The sequence below is a fragment of the Gallus gallus genome, chromosome 9 (assembly GCF_016699485.2).
Source record: "Gallus gallus isolate bGalGal1 chromosome 9, bGalGal1.mat.broiler.GRCg7b, whole genome shotgun sequence".
Lineage (NCBI taxonomy): Eukaryota > Metazoa > Chordata > Aves > Galliformes > Phasianidae > Gallus > Gallus gallus.
This window is the reverse complement of record NC_052540.1, coordinates 14,026,885-14,046,057: the sequence shown is the minus strand read 5'-3', so window position 1 is coordinate 14,046,057 and position 19,173 is coordinate 14,026,885. Positions and strand designations below refer to the sequence as shown.

The 19,173-nt window shown below is 42.8% G+C and overlaps 1 protein-coding gene and 1 non-coding gene across 11 annotated transcripts in view; both read left to right on the top strand.

The window, feature by feature from the left end:
• The window catches only part of LPP (LIM domain containing preferred translocation partner in lipoma), a 318,284-nt gene extending 299,962 nt beyond the window's left edge, over positions 1–18,322 (top strand). For 8 of the 10 annotated variants that reach the window (XM_046898474.1, XM_015291433.4, XM_046898475.1 and 5 more), the window contains 2 exons: positions 1,936–2,056; positions 4,106–18,322. In XM_046898474.1, coding sequence (XP_046754430.1) covers positions 1,936–2,056; positions 4,106–4,234 — 250 coding nt within the window. In that variant the 3' untranslated portion in view covers positions 4,235–18,322. The remainder of the gene's footprint in view (positions 1–1,935; positions 2,057–4,105) is intronic. The other 2 variants (NM_001396230.1, NM_001031567.2) reach the window with 1 other exon arrangement.
• On the top strand, positions 12,894–12,997 carry MIR1653 (microRNA 1653). The gene has a single exon (NR_035144.2). It is a non-coding gene; the product is annotated as a microRNA 1653 (primary transcript).
• Positions 18,323–19,173: the final 851 nt, after the last annotated feature.

Genomic DNA, 19,173 nt, shown 5'->3' with positions numbered 1-19,173 from the left:
CTCAGCAGGTGTTTGCTTACCAGCTAGAGGGATCTAGGTGGCCACAGGACACTCACAGTTTCTCTTGTTTCTGATTGCTAATTAGCTTTTTAAAGCTGCTAAAAATACAGCCCTGCTAATAATTTATGGTGAAACTGCCATTTAGAGTAAGTTGAAAGATACAGTTGCAAGGCAGTTCTGTTGCTGCCACGCTACCACCCCCATCATCACATCTAAGGAAGACGTGTAGATATAATCAGAGCACAAATGTTTCCACTGTATGGAAAAGACAGACACTTTACACCCCTCAATTAAAAGAGGAAATCAATACTGACAAATGTGAGTTTACATCTCAACCATTTATCTCTTAATTTCTAAGAGGGTAGACTTAATTTGAGCCTCGTGACATCAGTGTGTGGGCCTGAAAGCTCAGAGAAGCAGACTGACTTGACAGAAAGGAGATCAGCCACAATCAACTTGCATGCTAAAATCCAATATGAGGATGTTCCCTGTAGCTCAGATAAGTTGGGTTAATTGACAGGTGCTGAGGCGGCTGTGTGCTGTCTTGCTTTTCTGTGCCAGCAGTCATGTGTAAGATAAAATTTGGTCCTGAGCAGAGGCCCAGCGTGAAGCTCAAGCATCAGTCATGCTCCTGAGAGATTTCCTGCCAACCCACTTAAGATTTGCAGACTGCTTCTTCCCCAAGTGCTGGAGCCTTCAGGAGAAAGAGTGGGAGCAAGAGCTGCTGTCCCATCCTGAAGTCCTTTGGCTGTGAATAGATCTGGATCTTACAGCTCTGAGTGCGGGAAGTGGGAGGCTGTCAGTCCAGGCAAAGGACATGAAATTGGCTGAGTGAAAGATTGAGGGGGAAAGATAATGGGACCAAAAGATCTAATGGAACATTCAGGATGTCTTTTGGCTTCCACGTGTTTAGCAGCACTTTGGCCAGTCTCATTTTAATTGGTCAGTGATGCCCTCCTCCTGGTCTGGAAGTTGAGTGCTCGACATCTCACGCATTGTTTTGATAACAGAACTGTACCTGAGGTCCACTCTGTCTCTTAGCTACCTCTTGGGCATGGGGCCCGCAGAAGCACATCCACATCCCTTGAAATCTGCAAGAGGCATTTCTGGGTCGCTGGAGTTAATATTTGGCTTATAATGAATTACCCACAGCAGCCTGGACAGAGAAATGGTGAAGTATTTTTTAAACACCACAGTTGAGTTAAATGGCACAAGGAAGCGCCTGCATGAAGCAGCATATAATTAACTGCGATTACAGCTCCAGTCATATCATGATCCATGTAAGTTATTTTTCAGAGCGCTCACTATAGCCACTGTTTAATTCATTTTTTTGTTAGATCGCAGCTACACAGGCATCTTTCATCTGCTGCCAGTGAAATTAATATTTTTCTTTATTCCTAGTACAGATAGATTTTAATTTATTTTCTAAGCTAGTTAATTCTGGGGTGGTTTGTGTGACAGACTGGGTGGCAGAGTCAATCTTTCTTAGGCATTTCAGAGGAGAAGGGTCTTTGATCTCCTTGTGTTCTGATGTCTGCCATGAGCATTTGCCCTCTGTTGCTGTGTAGCCCGTGACCCCAGCTCTCATTAAACAGCAGCAGATTCTGTTGGTACAGGTTTCTTTTTTTTGTGAGGAGAAACTGCTGCCAGGGAATTGATACCCGTAGGTTTTGAACCAAAACAGCAAATAATGACTCATCACAGGCTAAGCGTTCCTATGGATGCCCACCTGCCTGGGAGTAGAGATCACCACTTCTCATGGGCAGCTGCAGAGTACAAAACCAGAACATAGCGAATTAGGCAGAAGGTCATATGGTGGCCAACAGAAGGTAGAAAGAAAAGGCCTGTGCTCCTCTCAATCTCTGAAGCAACTTGAGTCAAGCCAGCCCTATCGTATAGTGAGGGCACTACAGTCCGTGTGTCTTCCTTCTTCAGGAAATTTGCACCGAGGTGTTCAGTGTGTAAGGAGCCCATCATGCCAGCCCCAGGACAAGAGGAGACTGTACGCATTGTCGCCTTGGATCGTGACTTCCATGTCCAGTGCTACCGGTGTGAGGTTAGTATTCTGATCACATGAAGGAGAGAAATCGAAGGTTGGTATAATTTCATCACTGCCTTATGTTATACGCACAACAGGCATACTCTATTGTAACACTGTCTCTACCATCAAATTACTTCGCTGACTTCAGCATGCAAGGAATTTTTCCTCATTTGTATCACTGCAAATGAGAAGAAAATCAGGTCCCTTGTTTATAACAGGTTCATTAGGAGAGCAAGAGAATGTGACTCAGTTAATTAGAGCTTAATATTTGAGAACATCATAAATTACAGCTTGGACACAAACGTTGCTCGTGTTTATATTCTTAAAATGAAAGCTGTGCATGTTAGAATTTGAGCAAGATTGTACAGGAAACTCAACATATGGCTCTGGGTTGAAGAATTTTAATGGACGCATAAACACGATCATTCTTGTTTTGAGCGCTGCTTTTTGTGGTACTTTCCTGTTCAGTTTCATTACACACTTCATATAATTTTGATGGTAAGAATCTGAAGACAGAAGAAAAATCACCTTAAAGCAATTAACATGTGGGAACAGCTGTGTTAGGGAACCTTCAAGAATTCTTCAATGCAAGTGTTACTTGCTGGATAATATATCAGGCAGATGGCAGAGTAAGAAAATGAGGCCAAATGTATTTCTTGTCACAGTTGCAGGTTTTAATAACCAACTGGAAAGAAGGATGGACTGAGGCTTAAAGGTCTAGGCTGAGACTTGAGGCGTCTGGTTCACTTCAGTCTGTCACTGGTTTCCAGGGTTCAACCCATTACTTAGGCCTAGTTTTTGTAAGGCGTTTGGGTATTCGTACACTAAATTTTGCAGAGCCTAATTCATCATACGGGATGTCCCCATGCTGGCTGTTGAGATACCTGGGCTTCATGCACATGGATGTCAGAGGATACAGGCACACTGTTCCTTGAAGTCCAACATAGGTCCCGGATCAGTACATTATTAGCTTACAGCATAATCTCATGGGAATCTGAACTGCTGCAGACTTGACCTTAAATGCTCATGTGGATTTGCTGGTCCGAAGATTACTAAGCTATTATCTCTGCATAATGCAACTCTCAAAGGCACTGCATGTTAGTAAGACAACAAAAATGAGCTAGACTCCCAGATCAGTAAGGTACAGCAGTCTTTTCGCAATGTCTGAAAATCCTTCTGTGTTTTGGCCTTCACCTCCATGTGTCTCAGCTATCTCAAGTGGAGCAATAGCAATATTTTTTTTTCTACCATTTCCTTGCTAGGTGTATTTACAAACAGAGATTTATGACGAAGAGACATGGCCTGTAAGCAAGCTGTAATCTCCTCACTGCAGCTCCATCAGCAGTTCATTCCCAAAGGTTTTTCTGATCACATTGGGAGGAGTAATTCCCAGTGTTCCTAGCAGCTATACTTGGCTCTACATGAGGCTGAGGTGTCTGGGGCAGGTGTGGGGCCTTATAGTGAGATTTCCACTGTTCACTTTTCACATGTCCGCTGAGATAGGTCTCAGTGATATCCTCCTTTCAGCCACAACCTTTTGCACCAATTGCAGTGCAAACACGGGTGACAGTTCTGGTCATGGGTGACAGGCGGGGAGTTTGCTTAGCTGTCACCCCTGAGAAGAGGATACTGCAGCTTTGTGGCATCAACTCGTCCAGAGGAGATTACCTGTAGTCAGATATTAGTTCCAAACTTCCTTTCCAGGGATGCTTCCTTTTTATCTTTTTTTTTTTTTTGCAATAATAAATATGTGCTTAAGTTTGATGCTTTCTCCAGTGCTAAAGACCTTTCCTTCCTTAGAAACGTGAAGGGAGTAATCTCGTTTTATTTTCAATTGGATTAAATTCAGCAGACAGCTTGGGAACCCATCTTCTCTGCAGCATTGTCTCTTATCAAGAAATGTCTTAATCATGAAAGTCAGCACATGCCTCAGCTTCATGCTTTGCGCTGACTCAGGCTGGGCCATCTTACAAGGTGGAGAGTGAGGAGAGCTTCTTTGCCTAATAGATTCTCCAGGTAACGTGGTTCATATTTCTTATTTTGCCTTGTTTGCTGGTTTCCTAGGACTGTGGTGGCCTCCTGTCTGAAGGGGACAATCAGGGCTGTTACCCTCTGGACGGGCACATCCTTTGCAAGACCTGCAACTCAGCTCGGATCCAGGCTCTGACCGCCAAGGCCAGCACTGATCTCTGAGTACCAACTGTGACCCTCCCCAGGATGCCTGCTGGGGGAATTGCACAAGCTTTGCATGATTTCTTTCCAGCCTAGGGCCTGAATCTTTGTTTGTTTGTTTGTTTGTTTTAAAAAAAGTAAAACTGGAAGGCCTTGGAGCAAGAGGGCGGTTCTGTGGCCACGTTCAGACTGCCAGCAACAGGCACCTAACTTAGACATGAGTCTTCCAGAGGGTGGTGAGTCAGACCACCAGCTACTAAGTTATCTGCCTGTGGAAGAAGGTCTGAACTGGTGAAATGTGGCTGAGCTAGTTCCTTTTTCCAAGTCATTTTAGAAACCTGATCAGCTATGGGGATCTTCTCTTTGATTTTAATGGGTCACCAGCAGAAGTAGCTCCACTGTCACAGGAGATGTGAAGCCAACGTGAGAGCAGAACTAGCACTCCTCATTACAACTCAATGCAACTTTGACAGTACTGCACCTAAGGGTGTAGATGTGACCTTGAGCTTTCTGGGACACAGATTTGTTGTCTATGTGTTTCTTCTTAGGTCCTTACTTGTCTCCATTCCCTTCCAGTTCCATAGGTTATTCTGTTTTGTTTTTTTCTTTTTCTTACGGAATTATATTTTTGCTATTGCATAAACTTATTCAGTAGTGATGCTTCCAATTCACAATATATGAGCAGTCACAGAAAGATGTGAGCTTGCACACACACACACACACACACACACACACACACAATGTGCTTTTGATTTACTAGAGGTATAAGCCAATCATGTCTGCTGAGAAGGTCTTTTAAGGATCTGGGGCTGGAAACGCTCTTTAAAAATCCCAGTGGTTAAATAAAAAAGAAAAAGACTACATAGAACTGCAGTGCAAAGCGATGCTCAAAAAAATCTTATGCCACTCACTATAGTGGGACCAATGGCTGTGCTGGCTTCTGGGTAGATATTTAAGCACTGGAGTCTTGTTTCGTTGTTTATTGAAATAGGAGGATTTTCCTTCAGCTGTAACAGGAACTGAATCAGGGATAGACTTCTCTCTGAAGTTAACACGCATGATCTGGAGCTCCCATTGGAAAAGGGACCTTATTCCAACAGTGGCAAAAGAACCGTGCAGTTGTTCAGTTTTTGTCTTAAAGCTGAAGAAGGTGTTAAACCCTTCTCTGTGCCATCCCAAAAAGCAAATGATTTTTTTTTTCTTCTTTCATTTTCATCCCAGCCACTTATTACTCCTCTCTGGTGAAATGTCACTGCAGAAGAGTGCTGGGCCAGGAGCAGCACTTTCATCTTCTGTCCAGAGGTAATACACGTGCCAAGGTAAATATAAAGCTGGGCAGAGATAACCTTTCTTTTTGTCATGTTGGTGTTCGTGGGCCTTTTTTTTTCTTCTTCTTTTTTTTTTCTTTTTGTTAATTAAAAAAATAAATTATAAATTCATGGCTCGCTCTGAGCAGCTATAATATTCTTGTTCATGAAACCCATAATAACTAAGGTGCAAATTACACAGTGAGGGAGTAATTTTCGTATCACTGAATTGACATTAATATCTTATTTGCAGATGTAATCAAAGAGAATACCTTTCTTTGCACTTAACAAATTAAGAAGCAGAACTGAAACATTTGCAGGCTGATTGACCATATTAGTGACAAACTGGCACTTTTCAACAGTATTAGGAGAATTTTTTCATGTGCCCACTGAAAAACAATGCAAATGTGGTGCTTTCATCTTCAGCCTCTATAGCAGAAGCCTGATACAATTATCCTAATGCTGGGGAAAAAGAAGAAAAAGTTAGATGAGCTGGACTGATAGGAAACAAAGAAAAACTGAGATAGTCACTGCAGCTCCTGCAAATGGTGCATTTCCTTCCAGTTTAGCACTAACCTTTATGGAAGAGCACTGTGAACTGTAATAGCTTTAGCTGTGTACAGTAAATTCAAATACAGAAATACCAATCTGAAACCTCTGTTCTTCACATGGTTTGTATGTTGGCAAACTCCTTCAGTGTCAGGGAAGATTCCCAAAATTCACAGCTCAAAATGAATCCTTCTTTGTAGAAGGGTGGCATCATTAAGCAAAAGAAATCGTTCTCCACCATAGCGGCTGTACTGAAGCAGTTTGCCTTTTTATACTAGATTTCTGCCCTGGCCTTCAAGAATTTTACTGCCTCAGACATAAACAGATTTTTTTGCAGGGCGACTCCTGCCAGATTCCATCTGGGCTCCTGCTCCCTGAACCGTGGCACGTAAGATTCTTCTGAGCTCGCTTTTTACAGGCAGCCCCTTCACACAGCAGTCAAAAACTCTTGCAACTAGTGGGTGAATCCAGTTTGAATTAACCCTAGAGGAACACTGGAGTTCAGAGCTAGGGTTGCTAACACCGCTGGTTTTACATCTCTGCAAGCACAGGGGAGGACCTGATGCACCCAAGCACACAAGAAGCCATTCATCAGGCAGCTCTGAACTTTGTTCTCGTTAGTGTTAAATCGGGTGGCTGATGAGACTCTCATGAATAACCCTGGGGTAAGTGATGAAAACAAGCTTATGTATCTGCCTTCAGAATGTGGCCTAGACTCAGGAGGACTGAAGTCCAGAGCCCTTGAGCTTTTCATGGCCATGGTATAGGCTGGAAGTGGGGAAAGTCGTATGGCTTCTCGTCCTTTGCACGAGAAAGCTTCTTTACAACTTCCCAGAGATGTTGTGAGAATTAAACTAATCAAAGGTTGGCCCAAACTCCTGATTTTGGAGTTCTGTTTTCTCCTTCCAGAAAAGTTTGCTGGTATGTAGGTTTGGGATTCCAGCCCATTTCAAAGCTGAGGGCCAGCCAGGAGGTCTAGATCTCAATCTGTGCTATTAGGGTGCTGTGGTGAGCTGGGCTGGCGTGCAGGGAGGTGAGAGCCAAACTTTTCACGCATTAAATACCCAATGGATGGAAAGTGGTTGTCAAAGATGGAGGAGTGTTATTGTTTGAGGTACTGTGGCTAATTTCTGGACCTGACGTATCTGGGCAGAGGTACTATCGTGCTTTTGTTTTCACCCCTGAAACACCAAAGCCATCTGCCTGTTGGAAAGATTAAGAGGCCAAAACAATCCTCTTTGTTTTCTGTAACGCGTGTTGTTTTGGCTTCTAAAACTGCTGTAAATACATTTGGAAGACAGTGCATATATGTATATGTACATATATATGTATGCATGTAACACAGAGGCTCTCATCACCTACCTGTTCATGGAAATCTCCCCTCTGATGCTTCAAGATTTGACTAGAAAATGCTAGTGGGCTTATCACAGTTGCACTGCAATTAAGAACCACTGGGATATTCCTGCATCACCATATTTATCACATTTTGCAATACAACCTGATTTATCTGTTCCCAGAAGGACTTTTTGCCAAAGAGACCTTACCTTTTTAAGGTGCACATGTTAGCCATAAAAAAAAAAATACATATTTATGTATATACATATCACTTCATTTGTGCCTGTGGTAAAGTCTAGCCCGTTCTTTTCAGAAAGAATTGGAAGATCATGCAGATACCTCTGTTTGAGTCTGCAGAGTTTTTGCTTGTGCTGCTTTGGCCCCTTTGAGCATTTGCTGGCAAGTTGGGCCTGATCCTGTGATTTGTGTGGCCAGACAGGGCACAGAAGGGTCCAGGGGTCAGGTTCTGATTTAGCAAAATGCTTAAGCCCGTGGGGATTGTTTAAGCATAGGCTTAAAGCCATTGCATGGTGTGTTATAAGCTATGGGTCTGCAGTTAATGCCAGACTGACTCTGTATCACCCCTTCAGATATATTGGAGCTGGGTAGGATGGGGACACAGTCAAATTTCTGCCAAACTCACTTGAACGTGTGGTACAGCTCCTGTGTCACCTTTATGCAGGAGGGCAAACAGCAGGAGATCGAACGTAACATCTGGACATTGGGAGGGTGAGTTGTTACAAGATCAGTGCTTGGCGCAGGGTGGCTGTGGCACTTTCCATATGTCACAAGTAGCCCTACGGCCAGATTTACTCTATCTTTGAACCGTGGCTTTAAATGGCTGCTTAAACTTTCTCCCAAAGCTTGGGTTGCCTTGGTTACAGTCCAATCCTTATGCACATCCCCAAGGCTAACACTACGGTTTTATGAATGTGATGGTTTTATTGTCACTTATTTTAATTATTGCCTGAGCGTTGCTTTTAAAAACAGAAAGCAACACCATTGCTTTAGCTTATCAGATAATGCACCTTTAATTTTGTTGGGTTTTTAAAATATTTTAATTCTTGGATTTTTATCACAACTGCAAAACACTTGGGTAATGACTTAATCATGGAGGTGTGAGAGCAGGAAAGTATTCATCAGAATGGACTCTCTATAAGGTGTTCAGCCTGATGGCAGGAGCAAGACTTCCGTGGGATATGGGACTTACATTGATTTCCTGCCTGTCAGCAAAGTGTGCCTGAGAAGAATGAGGAAAAGTTGTCTTTTGAAGAACTGGTGGTGGTTGAAGGGAATATGCAACAAGTCATGCTGAAATCTCTTTGAACCTGCTCCAGCTCCTTCCATGCCGTGGTCAGTAAAGCCTAGCCTAGGTCTGATAAATGCTGGTTTTAGGGTATCGTTGCTTTTGATTTTGAGGTAGTCCAGCAGATGAGGGATAACAGGACCCCAGGAAAGGTCCAGAGAAGGTTTACAGTTGCCTTTCTTTGGTAACCATGGTAGACACTTAGTGCCTTGGGTGAACAGCTCAGAAAGGAATTGAGTTTTGAACTGTTTTGTTATTGATATCTGATTTCTGCAGTTGGTTCATCACGTTGATTTGATATTTGTTCACAGAGCTGCGTTGCCTACACTTGACATACATTTCAGTCCTGGAAGTCAGAGCTAGCAGAGATATAGGGTAGAATCTCATGGTGGTGGAATTCTCAGTAGAAAACACTAGTGGTGGTAATAGAGGGTATGTTACCAAAGGATGGCAGGAACTACTCAGTGCTATCTGGAGGTTGGTAATGTGCCATTGAGGAAGCCGGAGAACACTATTTCCAGTTTAAGCTGGTCTCAATTTTTACACTAAATTATGTGATGTTGGAAGGGCCTTCTTTTTAATGAGAAATTCTCTCTTTGCAGTGTTACCCACAACAGTATTTCTTACTGTTATAATTAAAACCATATTGAATTTTTATCTCAATAGATTTCAGAATTGTTGACAAATATTTTTATTTCTCAAAAATCTTTGTCTCCTTTCCCAATTCTTTTTTCCTTCTTGGGTTTCTTCTGCTGGTCCATTAAAGTTCCTGTGATGATTTTGAAAACTTTTTTGGATAAAAATTCATTAAAAACAAAACAAAAAAAAAAGCACATGTTCTTGGAAAATGGTTCAATATTAGGCCTGGTGAAATAATAATAGTAAAAAAAGCTTTTAAACTTCTCACAAGATATTTTTCCCCTGTTTTTGACTGGCTTTGCTAACTTTGAAGTCACTGTTTCCTTTGCCAGAACAATCCAAATAATGTGACTCTTCTTAAAATAACAGTGTTAGTTCTGTTGGGTTCGTTTTCCTTTCTCCTCTTAAAGTCATAGTGTGGCTGCGGGAGCTGCCTGGGACTTTGCTGTGGCAACTGCAGCTTTTTTTCTTTATAATTACTTGGGGGGGGGAAGCACATTATGGCAACCACCGTGAAGATCAAAAGATACTGATTGAACTTCATCACCCTTCTGGGTTTGGGGATGGCATTTCTCCTTAGACATTTCTAGAAACATTACCTGTCGTCCTCAACACTTCAAGTCCGAATTTGCATCAGTCAGTTGCCCATCAGGCATTCAGTGCTTCTGAGTATTGCAAGAGAGAGAAGAGTTAATGCTCGTGAAATTATAATGTTGGATTGGCATCTAGAAGGCCAAGAGAAAACCATAACCTCAGTAGGTTTCCTAGTGGACCTTAGAGAACGGCTCTCCTTTCAGCCTGCATTTTCTCTGCTGGGATGTGAAAACACTACGCTCAAACACTTGCAGACCACTCTGGTGTGTGCACTCACATGCACACACAACGTGGTTGTGGGGCTACAACTGAGCACAATTATTTAGACTGTATTATTAAGCACTTATTAAGCTGCTTATGCCCACTGGGCTTTTCTCTTGGCTGTGTGTTCCTGGTCTCCGAGCCATTCTGTGGCAAGGGGTTGGAGCTCGGTGATCTTTGAGGTCTCTTCCAACCTAAGCCATTCTGTGATTCTGTGATATGATTCTTTTGGCTTCATGTTATGGGTATAGGCAACTACCCGTGAAGCGATCACTGGTATTGAAAGCTCTCAGCTCAAACTTTCTTTCTGGTCTACTGCTTGTCCACATTTCTCATCATGACTATATGATCCTTTAGAAAATAAGGAAGGAACCAGAAGCCCCAGGGTGGCATTACCTTTACATTTCAGATCCATGGAACCGTTTGAGTTGGAAGGTACCCTTAAAGGCCATCTGGCCCAACCCCTTGTACTGAACAGGGGCACCTACAGCTCCATCAGGTGCTCAGAGCCCCGTCCAGCCTGACCTTGGGTGTCTCCAGGGACGAGGCACCACCACCTCTCTGGGCAACCTGTGCCAGTGCCTCACTACCCCTCAGTGTAGAAAACTTCTTCCTTATATCCAGTCTTAATCTCCCCTCTTATAGTTTGAAACCATTTCCCTTGTCCTGTCACATCAGACCCTGCTAAAAAAGCCCATCCCCTTCTTTCTTACAGCCCCCCTTTAGGTACTGCTTTCCAGGGGTCAGCACCTCTTGCTGGGAAGATGACACGTGGGGTCCCTTTTTTGCCTCTGCCCTCCCTTTGCCACAAGTGGCAATCTTACCCTCTTTTTCCATTCGCTCCATGTGCTCTCCTCCTTGCAGTGGAGACGGTTTGTTACTGACTGCACGGAGGCATTGCAAGGCTTAGCTGGGAGTCGGAAAAACTTTTCCAGATCTTTAGTCAAGTCGTTTCATGCATCCACAGTATCAGTGGCCTGCCACATGGATATCAAAGAAAATGATTATAATTATTGCTTTTAAAATGATTGTGAAATTGTGCCTTACTTTTTCAGTCGTATTTAACCGTCTAATTTAGAACCACATGATTGCAGGGATCGTATCATGAAGAAATTTGTTTGAAGGATAATTTGTTTGTTTTTAAAGGTTTTTTTTCTTCAAAAACGAATTTATTATTTTTTTCTTCTTTTACTGTTTCCTTTTTTTTTTTTTTAATTTTCCTCCAATTTTATCCCTTTAATATGTTTGTGTAAAAAGGGCAGCCAGCATTTGCATTTGCGAGAGACAGAAGATTTCATTTGGTCTCGTATGCAGAGCTTTCATTTTCTTTTATGTTCCTTCAGGAAAATTCCTCTTTGCCCGATTACTCATACTTAGATGTCTTTAAATGCAGGCTGACCAGTGAGGGCTTTTTGTTGTTTAATTTAGTGTGTGCTTTGCTCTGCGCTTTATTCTGCTTTTTTTAATTATCCAGATATCGGGTGCTGGGGAGGCATTGCACATTAATGCAGAATGCTAATGCTATTTTTCATAGAAAAGACAAAATTAGAGTCTCTCCCTGTCTCCAGTGCAGTTTTATTACTGTTTTGCGTACAACACCGATATTAAGCCAGACTGTAAAGGCAAAATACTCAGTGACCTACTTCCATTCACCAGCAAGAAGCCTTTGTCAGCTGACTCCTGTTTGTTTGTTCGTTTCTAAATGTCGGATTACAGAACGAGCATCTCCCAAAGATGAAAGAAAACAGTGTTTTCGTGCACAGGAAATTTGGGGTTGCAGTAACAGAACATTTTCTTTGTGAATTTGGATGTCGTGGTGTTTTAAGCCCCCGCCTGGAGCCTAAATCAATCTGGCCTCTCATGCAGTTCATCTCGTTGGTGCTCCTAAAAGGCTGCAGCCCTGCAAAAGCTCATGCAGCATTTTTGGCCGCTTTCCCTTGCTCCCATTTGGTACATATTTGCACAATTTAACTGAGCTTTTCTTTCTGCTGAAGGTCAGATGCAAGTGATACGAAACACTAAACTTTATAAACAAGCAAAGCCATTTTAACCACAGCGTTTTGGACAAGAATGGGTTTTTAGGTGGCGTGCTGTCTGCTGGCCTTTGGAGGGAGGGGATCCTGAGGGTGCATTTGCCTGAAACAGGATGCAAAGCCACAAGCCTTGGTTTCTTAATAAACTGCTTACTGTAATCCAGCTACACAGTTTCAGCCTCACACTTCAGAAGCAGCTTCCAGCAGCAGTGCACGTACAGGCACTTTCCCTCTTCCTTGCAGAAAGTGAAACTTTCCCAACCAGCGCAAATTTAACCTATTGCATAAGAAGCTGGAAGTTTGCTTGTTTGGGTTTTTTCTTTTTTTTTTTCTCTTTGCACTTCTTTCTGTAACCTCTATAAGCAAAGGATGAATAGCTTTTCTTTCTCCTTTTTTTTTTTTTTTTTTTTTGACAAGATTAGATGTTGCATATTGATGAGCTTGCATTTCAAAGGTCCGTGGGGCTTTGGAACATATTAAGGATCTCTGAAGTTTAATATTCGCCATGTTTTAAATATTCAGGAGGAAAAAAAAAATCTGCATAAAATGGCTTTTGATAAATACGTTCTAGGGGTTCTTTCTTGCTATCTTACACAAGCGCTGTGGGGATTGTGGCCGTGCCAGTTTTGTTCCAAAGTGCCTTTTGTTTCAGCTTATCAGGACCGCTCTGTTCCCATTTGTATGCCCAGCACTGGTCCTGGTGTCTGCTATGGTTTCCACAGGAGCTGTGCTGCATGCAGGTGTGGATGCAGCATCTCGGAAAGCACAGGGCAGCTTTGCAACCTTGGCTTAAGAGGAGTGGTGTTTGGAGAAATCCTTCCTTGGGGATGCCCCATTTGCCATCTCTGTTGAAACTCCCATTGAAGCTTTAGATTAGGATCAGTTAGGGCTGCATATACTCAGCTATTTTCCCATGTTATCAACATTCTCGTTTGCCTTCTCCTTGACATCCCATGCTGCAAACCGTGGTGTGCAGGGCAGCCTCCTAGGTCCTGCTCATGTGCAGCCTTGACTTTTCCAAGTTCAATCAGTGCCTGCTGCTTTTCCTTAGGACAGCTCTGGTTGGGCCAAGGGCATCTCTACGCAAAAGGTGGTGCTTTCCTCTTCAGCTTACAAATAATGCCTCTTTTTCAGATTCACCTTTCCCCTCTCACGTATTCCTGACAGGAGCAGGGCTTTAAATATTTCATAGCGTTCTTCTTTCTCCTCCTTTTTTGCCAGATGCCTTGAAAACACTGTCAGATTACGATCTGGGCGGGAGTTTTCAGGATCGATTTCCTTTCCTCCTTGATTGCGACGGTGTAGGTTTGCAGTGAGGTTTGCTGCTTGTTTTTGGTTTTCTTTTTACCTTTGACAGAACAGATGCCTTCAGTTTATGCAGTGAAAGATTGACTATGATTAGAGCTAATCCAGGATGGCAGGATTGGACCCCCACAGTGAAATCTAGAAAAGTGATTGCAAAAGTATTTTGTTTCTCCTTTATTAATTACACAGGAAGTTTCCACAGAAGGCTCATGTAACACTGCTGGCCTATGTAATAAGTAGCAGGGCCTGTAATTACAGTCTGTCTCTGATCCTATCTGTGCTCTGGCTTTCTAGGCATCGCAGTTCTATTTACATCTGTGTCTTTGTCACCTCTTAAATTTTTCATTGGTCACTGAGGGAAGAACAACACAAGCCGTGAGCCCTGCAGAGGTGCAGCAGCTCTGACCAAGGGAGTCCTCCACCTTCTCATGTATCTGCCTGATTCGGGACACAGAAGAAAGAGATTTTGACCAGCAAAGGGAGCAAGCTGCATACCAGCTTTGTACCTTTCGGCATCTCAGAGTCTTTGTAGGACTGGAAAATCAAACCTATTACAGGTCTTTACTAGTGTACCGTCCTGTGAGGGAGTTTATACATTGCTATTTCCTTGCTCTGAGCAGATTCTACTGGATTTCAGCATCCTTTTCTGTAAGATTCAGGGTTTTATGGTTGCAAAGAAACTTTCCAGATATGGCAGGAGGAGGAAGATGGCTTTTAGCTGGGCTTCTCTGTGTGATGCCGTAAGTGCTCTTAGCAGCGTAAAGCAGGAGTGGGAATGGGGCAGCAGTGATTTGTTCCATTCCAGGTTCCCCAGCACTGAGCTCTGGTTGACGCAGCCCTGGGCAGCCCAGCTCCTGGTCCTGAAACCTGGTGCTGAGTGAGCTGGCACCTGGGGTGGATGCTCAGTGCTGGTCACCCCACAGTCCCCTTCTTTCTTAAGAGATACCTTCTAGAGTTAAACTACAGAATGGTGCCCCCCAGCCTTTTTCTTAAGGCACTATTCCCAGTGCTGTGTTTGAGCATGAGGAGCAAAAGCCATTGTGCAAACACTGTACACAGTGCATAAAGAAAAATTAACAATCTACGATGGATATTTTCAATGTCCATTACACTGTTATGCAAATTGTCCCTTTTCTGCAGCTAGCGCTGTTAATTATTTTGGGTTTGACTTTATTAAAAAATAAAAAAGCACAATAATTTTGTATTTTTTCCTTACTACTTCTAAGAAAGTTGATGCTTTAAAGGAAAAAAAAAAAAACAAAAAAAAAAACCCTTACTTTCAAACATGGGTTTTTCAGGCTTCGAAATTAATAATTTCTACACCTGACCCAGTTCTTGCAGCTGCCAAAAAAAGAAAAGAGAAAGCTATTTAAATTTCTCATAGAACCATTTATCTCTTAAAATATGCCAAGGCAATTTGAGGTGGGGGTGGAGACTCAGCTATTTATCTCAGCAGCTTGATTTTTCTCTTTATGTTTCTAACTGTCAGGGGAAAAAAACGGTAGGAAGCTATTCTTGGGCTATTATTGATGTATTGTGTTGCCATTATGCAGGATGTCTGCTTTGCTATATACGGAAGGACATTAATAATAGCCATCTTCCCTGCCCCCACCCTCGGTTCCTTTTAGGAAGATGTGGTTTAAACTGGAGCATCTGCCCTGTTCAAATTGCTGCTCCCCCTCCCCTTCCCTCAGTTAGTTCCCAAACTAGTTTTTGGGAACAAGGCTAAAGGAATGAGGAGATAGGTAGAAAAATGGCAAGTATAACCTACTTGTGTGCTTGCTCCAGGCAAGTCATTTCCATGCCGTGTACCTGTCTTCGTCTTTCCTTCCCATCTATTGCCCCTCGTTTCATTCCAAGTTCATCAGTGCAGAAATACCCTTCTTGCCATTTCTGTCTCACAGGGGCTGGCTGGCAGAACAGGCTCAGCAACAGACCTCAGCTTTGTGATTACACAGCATGCCACATCCAGGAACGTTGGTTTCCTCATTATGTCCTCTAAGTAGGAAAATATATTCCCATCCCTCCTTACCCTGGCTTTAAAATATTGTTAAGAAACTTGAAAGGCTCGGCCCACTTGTTTAAAGGCTTGTTGTATTTTTGGAAGCGGAGTGTATGGTGAGCAGGAATAGTTTGATATTTGAAAAATATCCCCACTTGAGCATTCCCCCGAGGTGTGGGAAGTCCTGTCTCCATGGGTCTGTGCCAGCACTGTGACAGCCCAGCGAGCAAAGCCAGCTTGGATAGGAAAAGAACTGGCCAGCCCTGTTTCATCTGATAGAAGAGAGGTGGAAACAATAAACATGGCAAAAGCTTCAGGGCCTAGTTGCTCAAATTTAATCTATCTTTTTTTCCAGTGGCTACGTTTCTGCATTTTGTGCTGGTTTTGTTGTCCAGAAGCTTTGCTTCTTCAGCATTTCTGATGGTCAGAACCATGTGCTCTTCCATGATGTCATTTTAGTTTGTTTGTAATTCATTGCTAGTCTTTATCTGGTCTTTATATGATCCAGAGCTGTTCTGTTTTGGGTTCTGAATTCAATCAAAGTTAGGGACTCTTGTAAAGCACATCCAGACTCTAGGACTAAAAAATGCAATCGAGGTATTTTCCAGTTCTGATACTGGGAAGTTCTTCTCCAAATGTGAATTTGAGGTGGGAAGAAGACCTGCAGTTGGGAAGGTGCTTCGATTTCAAAATAAAAGGGAGGTGGACATTCATTGTTTCTTACTGCTTTTATATTCTTCCTTCGTGGCAGATGCTTTATCAACAGTGAGGAAAAAGCCACCCTAAGAGTCACCTACATACAGCTCTGTATGGATAGGAAACCCATTCCTGCTGGCAAAGGGGCATTTTCTGCCTTGTCCTCTGAGCCTGATTTAGTTCTTCGCTCTAACCATCTAAAATGTAGTATTTCTAATGTGCCCAATGATCAAGTAGCTAAGCACTTGACAAGCAGCCAAGTAGCACAACCAGCATGATGAGGAGAAGGCTGTTAACCAAGTTGCATTTACAAAAAGTATACTCCTCTCCCTTCACTATGTGCCTTTTTAGTGACCTGCAGTAGTCCTACATGGGTAGCAGAGAAATAACCCTGTTACCAAGCAGAGATGGAAATTGTGGGAATGATACAGAACAGAAGTGGTTAATTTTGAGCATCTGTTCTCCATTGGGGTAAGTAAAGTTTATTGTCTTGGTTCACGCACCACCTTGTCTGGTAGATAGCTGGTCAGTATGGAGGTACATGGGTGTATCTCCTTATAAGTCTCAATCTTATCAGATGGTCTTATCTGCTCTCCCTCTGGAGAACTTGAACTAAGTATTGGTAGAGATACAGGCAGAACAAAGTTACGCTTGGACTTTCTCTTGATCTTGCTAGACAGGATGTACCTTCATGAGAATTCAACTTCCTTAAAGGTCCTGTAATTTCCCCAGCCACAACTTGTATTTTGGACTGTCAGAAAGTCTGGAGAGCAGCTTCCAGGTCCCTACTTTCCAGTCAGTCAAATGAGACCAGGAGTCCTGATTCTCTTGGCTAAATGGCCCATGGTGAACCACCCAAAGCTGGGAGATCTGTTTAGCTCTCCCAGACTGCAAAGAGGGCATGCCCCAGGAACATCTTTGCCCTCTGTTGCTTCTGTGCTTTGGCTGTCCCTGCTAACTGCAGACCTGTCTGCCCTGGGGTTCACCAGTGGTGGTGTTTATTGACTGTGTATTAATTCACGGGGCATGATTTGGCCAGGTGCAAGGTAGTATTTCAGCTTTATGGTAGCGTTTGGTCTGGCCCTGGAGGTAGAGCAGGTTTTGTGTCATTTCCGTTGTTGCAGTTGGGAGGGGAGCGTGGCTGGTCACACTTCTTGTTCTGCATTAGCAGAGGCTCTCAGAGGTATGGGAAGCATCTTCCTTTGAAATGTGAATCACTAGCCTGGGTATCTGGGCAAGAGAGGGACATTCCCTAGATGTGAGGGATGCCTTCTTGCTGCAAACTCCATGCCCTCAGATCCTAATGAAGTAACATTACTTGAGCTTTTAGGACTGGTCTCCTATCTGTCAGAGCATGGGGGAAACAGAGTTTTTTCCCCCTTGCTGAGCACAAGCATCCCCCCAACCCGTGAGGGGCCCAATCCTTCTGTCATGGGAGTTTTCACAAATCCTGCAGGTTGTTGAGTGCACGTCCTATGAGATGCTGAGCACCCTACCTTCTCACTGAACCCATCAGGCCACTCGTCTCCTTCACTGACTACTTCAGCAGGGCTTTGAAGGCACTCAGGAAGTGCAATCAGCACCTTACAGGATTGGTCTGCTAGGTAATATATGAAGTTTTTTCTCTGGTAACTCGTGTGCATGAATTGAAAACCATGTATTCCAGTTTGTTCTGAGGACAGATACAGCATATACACATTTTCTATATTTATAAATATATATAGATATATATATTTTGTTCTCAGCTAGTTACCTCTTCTAAACTGCAATTTCCAGAGCAACCAGCGTATATTTTTTATTCAACACATAAAATGACTTTTTACTGTAAGAGAATGAAAGCTGTTTTAAGCATGTGTTTTCTGTATTTTTATTATGCATTATCCAATTATATTGAGATGTATTTTCCTCTTTGCTCTGCTCTTTCAGTTGTTATCCTTATTTTATCAGTTATGCTTTTCTAATGTTTTGTAAGGGAAAATAAATATGCAAAATCGCCAGATGCCTTTTTTTCTTTGCAGAAGAAGTATCACAAATGCTTTTTTATTACATTTTACCAATCCAATAAACTCCTTATAAATTTCATTTTTGTTTGCTAGCGTGTGAAATTATTTTTTCAAGTCGAATGGTATTTACTTTCTCCCAAACTCCACCTGCAATTATGCTTCATATCCTCCATCTCTCTCTCTTTTGCATTCAAAAATTCACTGTGTAGCTCCTTAATATACTTAATCTGAGAGCCTCATTTGTTGTTGGGTGCAAAAAAGCATGGCTTGCAATGTGTATCTCTTTAAAGGATGTTGTTTCTAGGCCGTCGCTGCAGTAAATAGCTTGAATTGTTCCTGGTCCTGCCCAGTCTGCTTCAAAAATTCTACTGCTCATCACAGAGCCTGACCTTCATCTCTCCAGTGACAGCACCTGGCACAGCACCAAACCCTCACCAAGCGCTTTCCCTGACCAAAACATTTCAGGTAATGGAGAATCCAGTGTGTGTCTCCAGGTAAGGTGTTTCTTACCCACTAAATATCTGCACCCTGCTTTTAGCTGCTCTGTCTCTCCACTCTCTGTTCCTGCACCTCTTTATAAAGCCCTTTTGCTCTCTGAAATTCTTTTGCTGTACAGGGCTGTCTTCAGGTGGGATCTGTCTCGATGAACTCCAGCAGCCAAGAAGGCAGATTTGATGTCTGAGGTGGCTCTGCAGCCTTCTGTAGCTTGTGGAGAAGTTCTACCATTCTTTCTTTGACTGAGACTCGGGTTTGATCAGTCACTCTGTGGAAGGGACTGTGTTGTTCTGTCTTTAAGGGTCAACTGAGGTGAGTCCTCCATTCATATCAGGAAAAGTAGTTTTCTTAAGGCAGTTTTTCACAGAGTTGTAGAAAGATCCCAAGACATACAATGCAGCTAAATCCGTTCCCCTTTGCCACTCCTGACAAAGT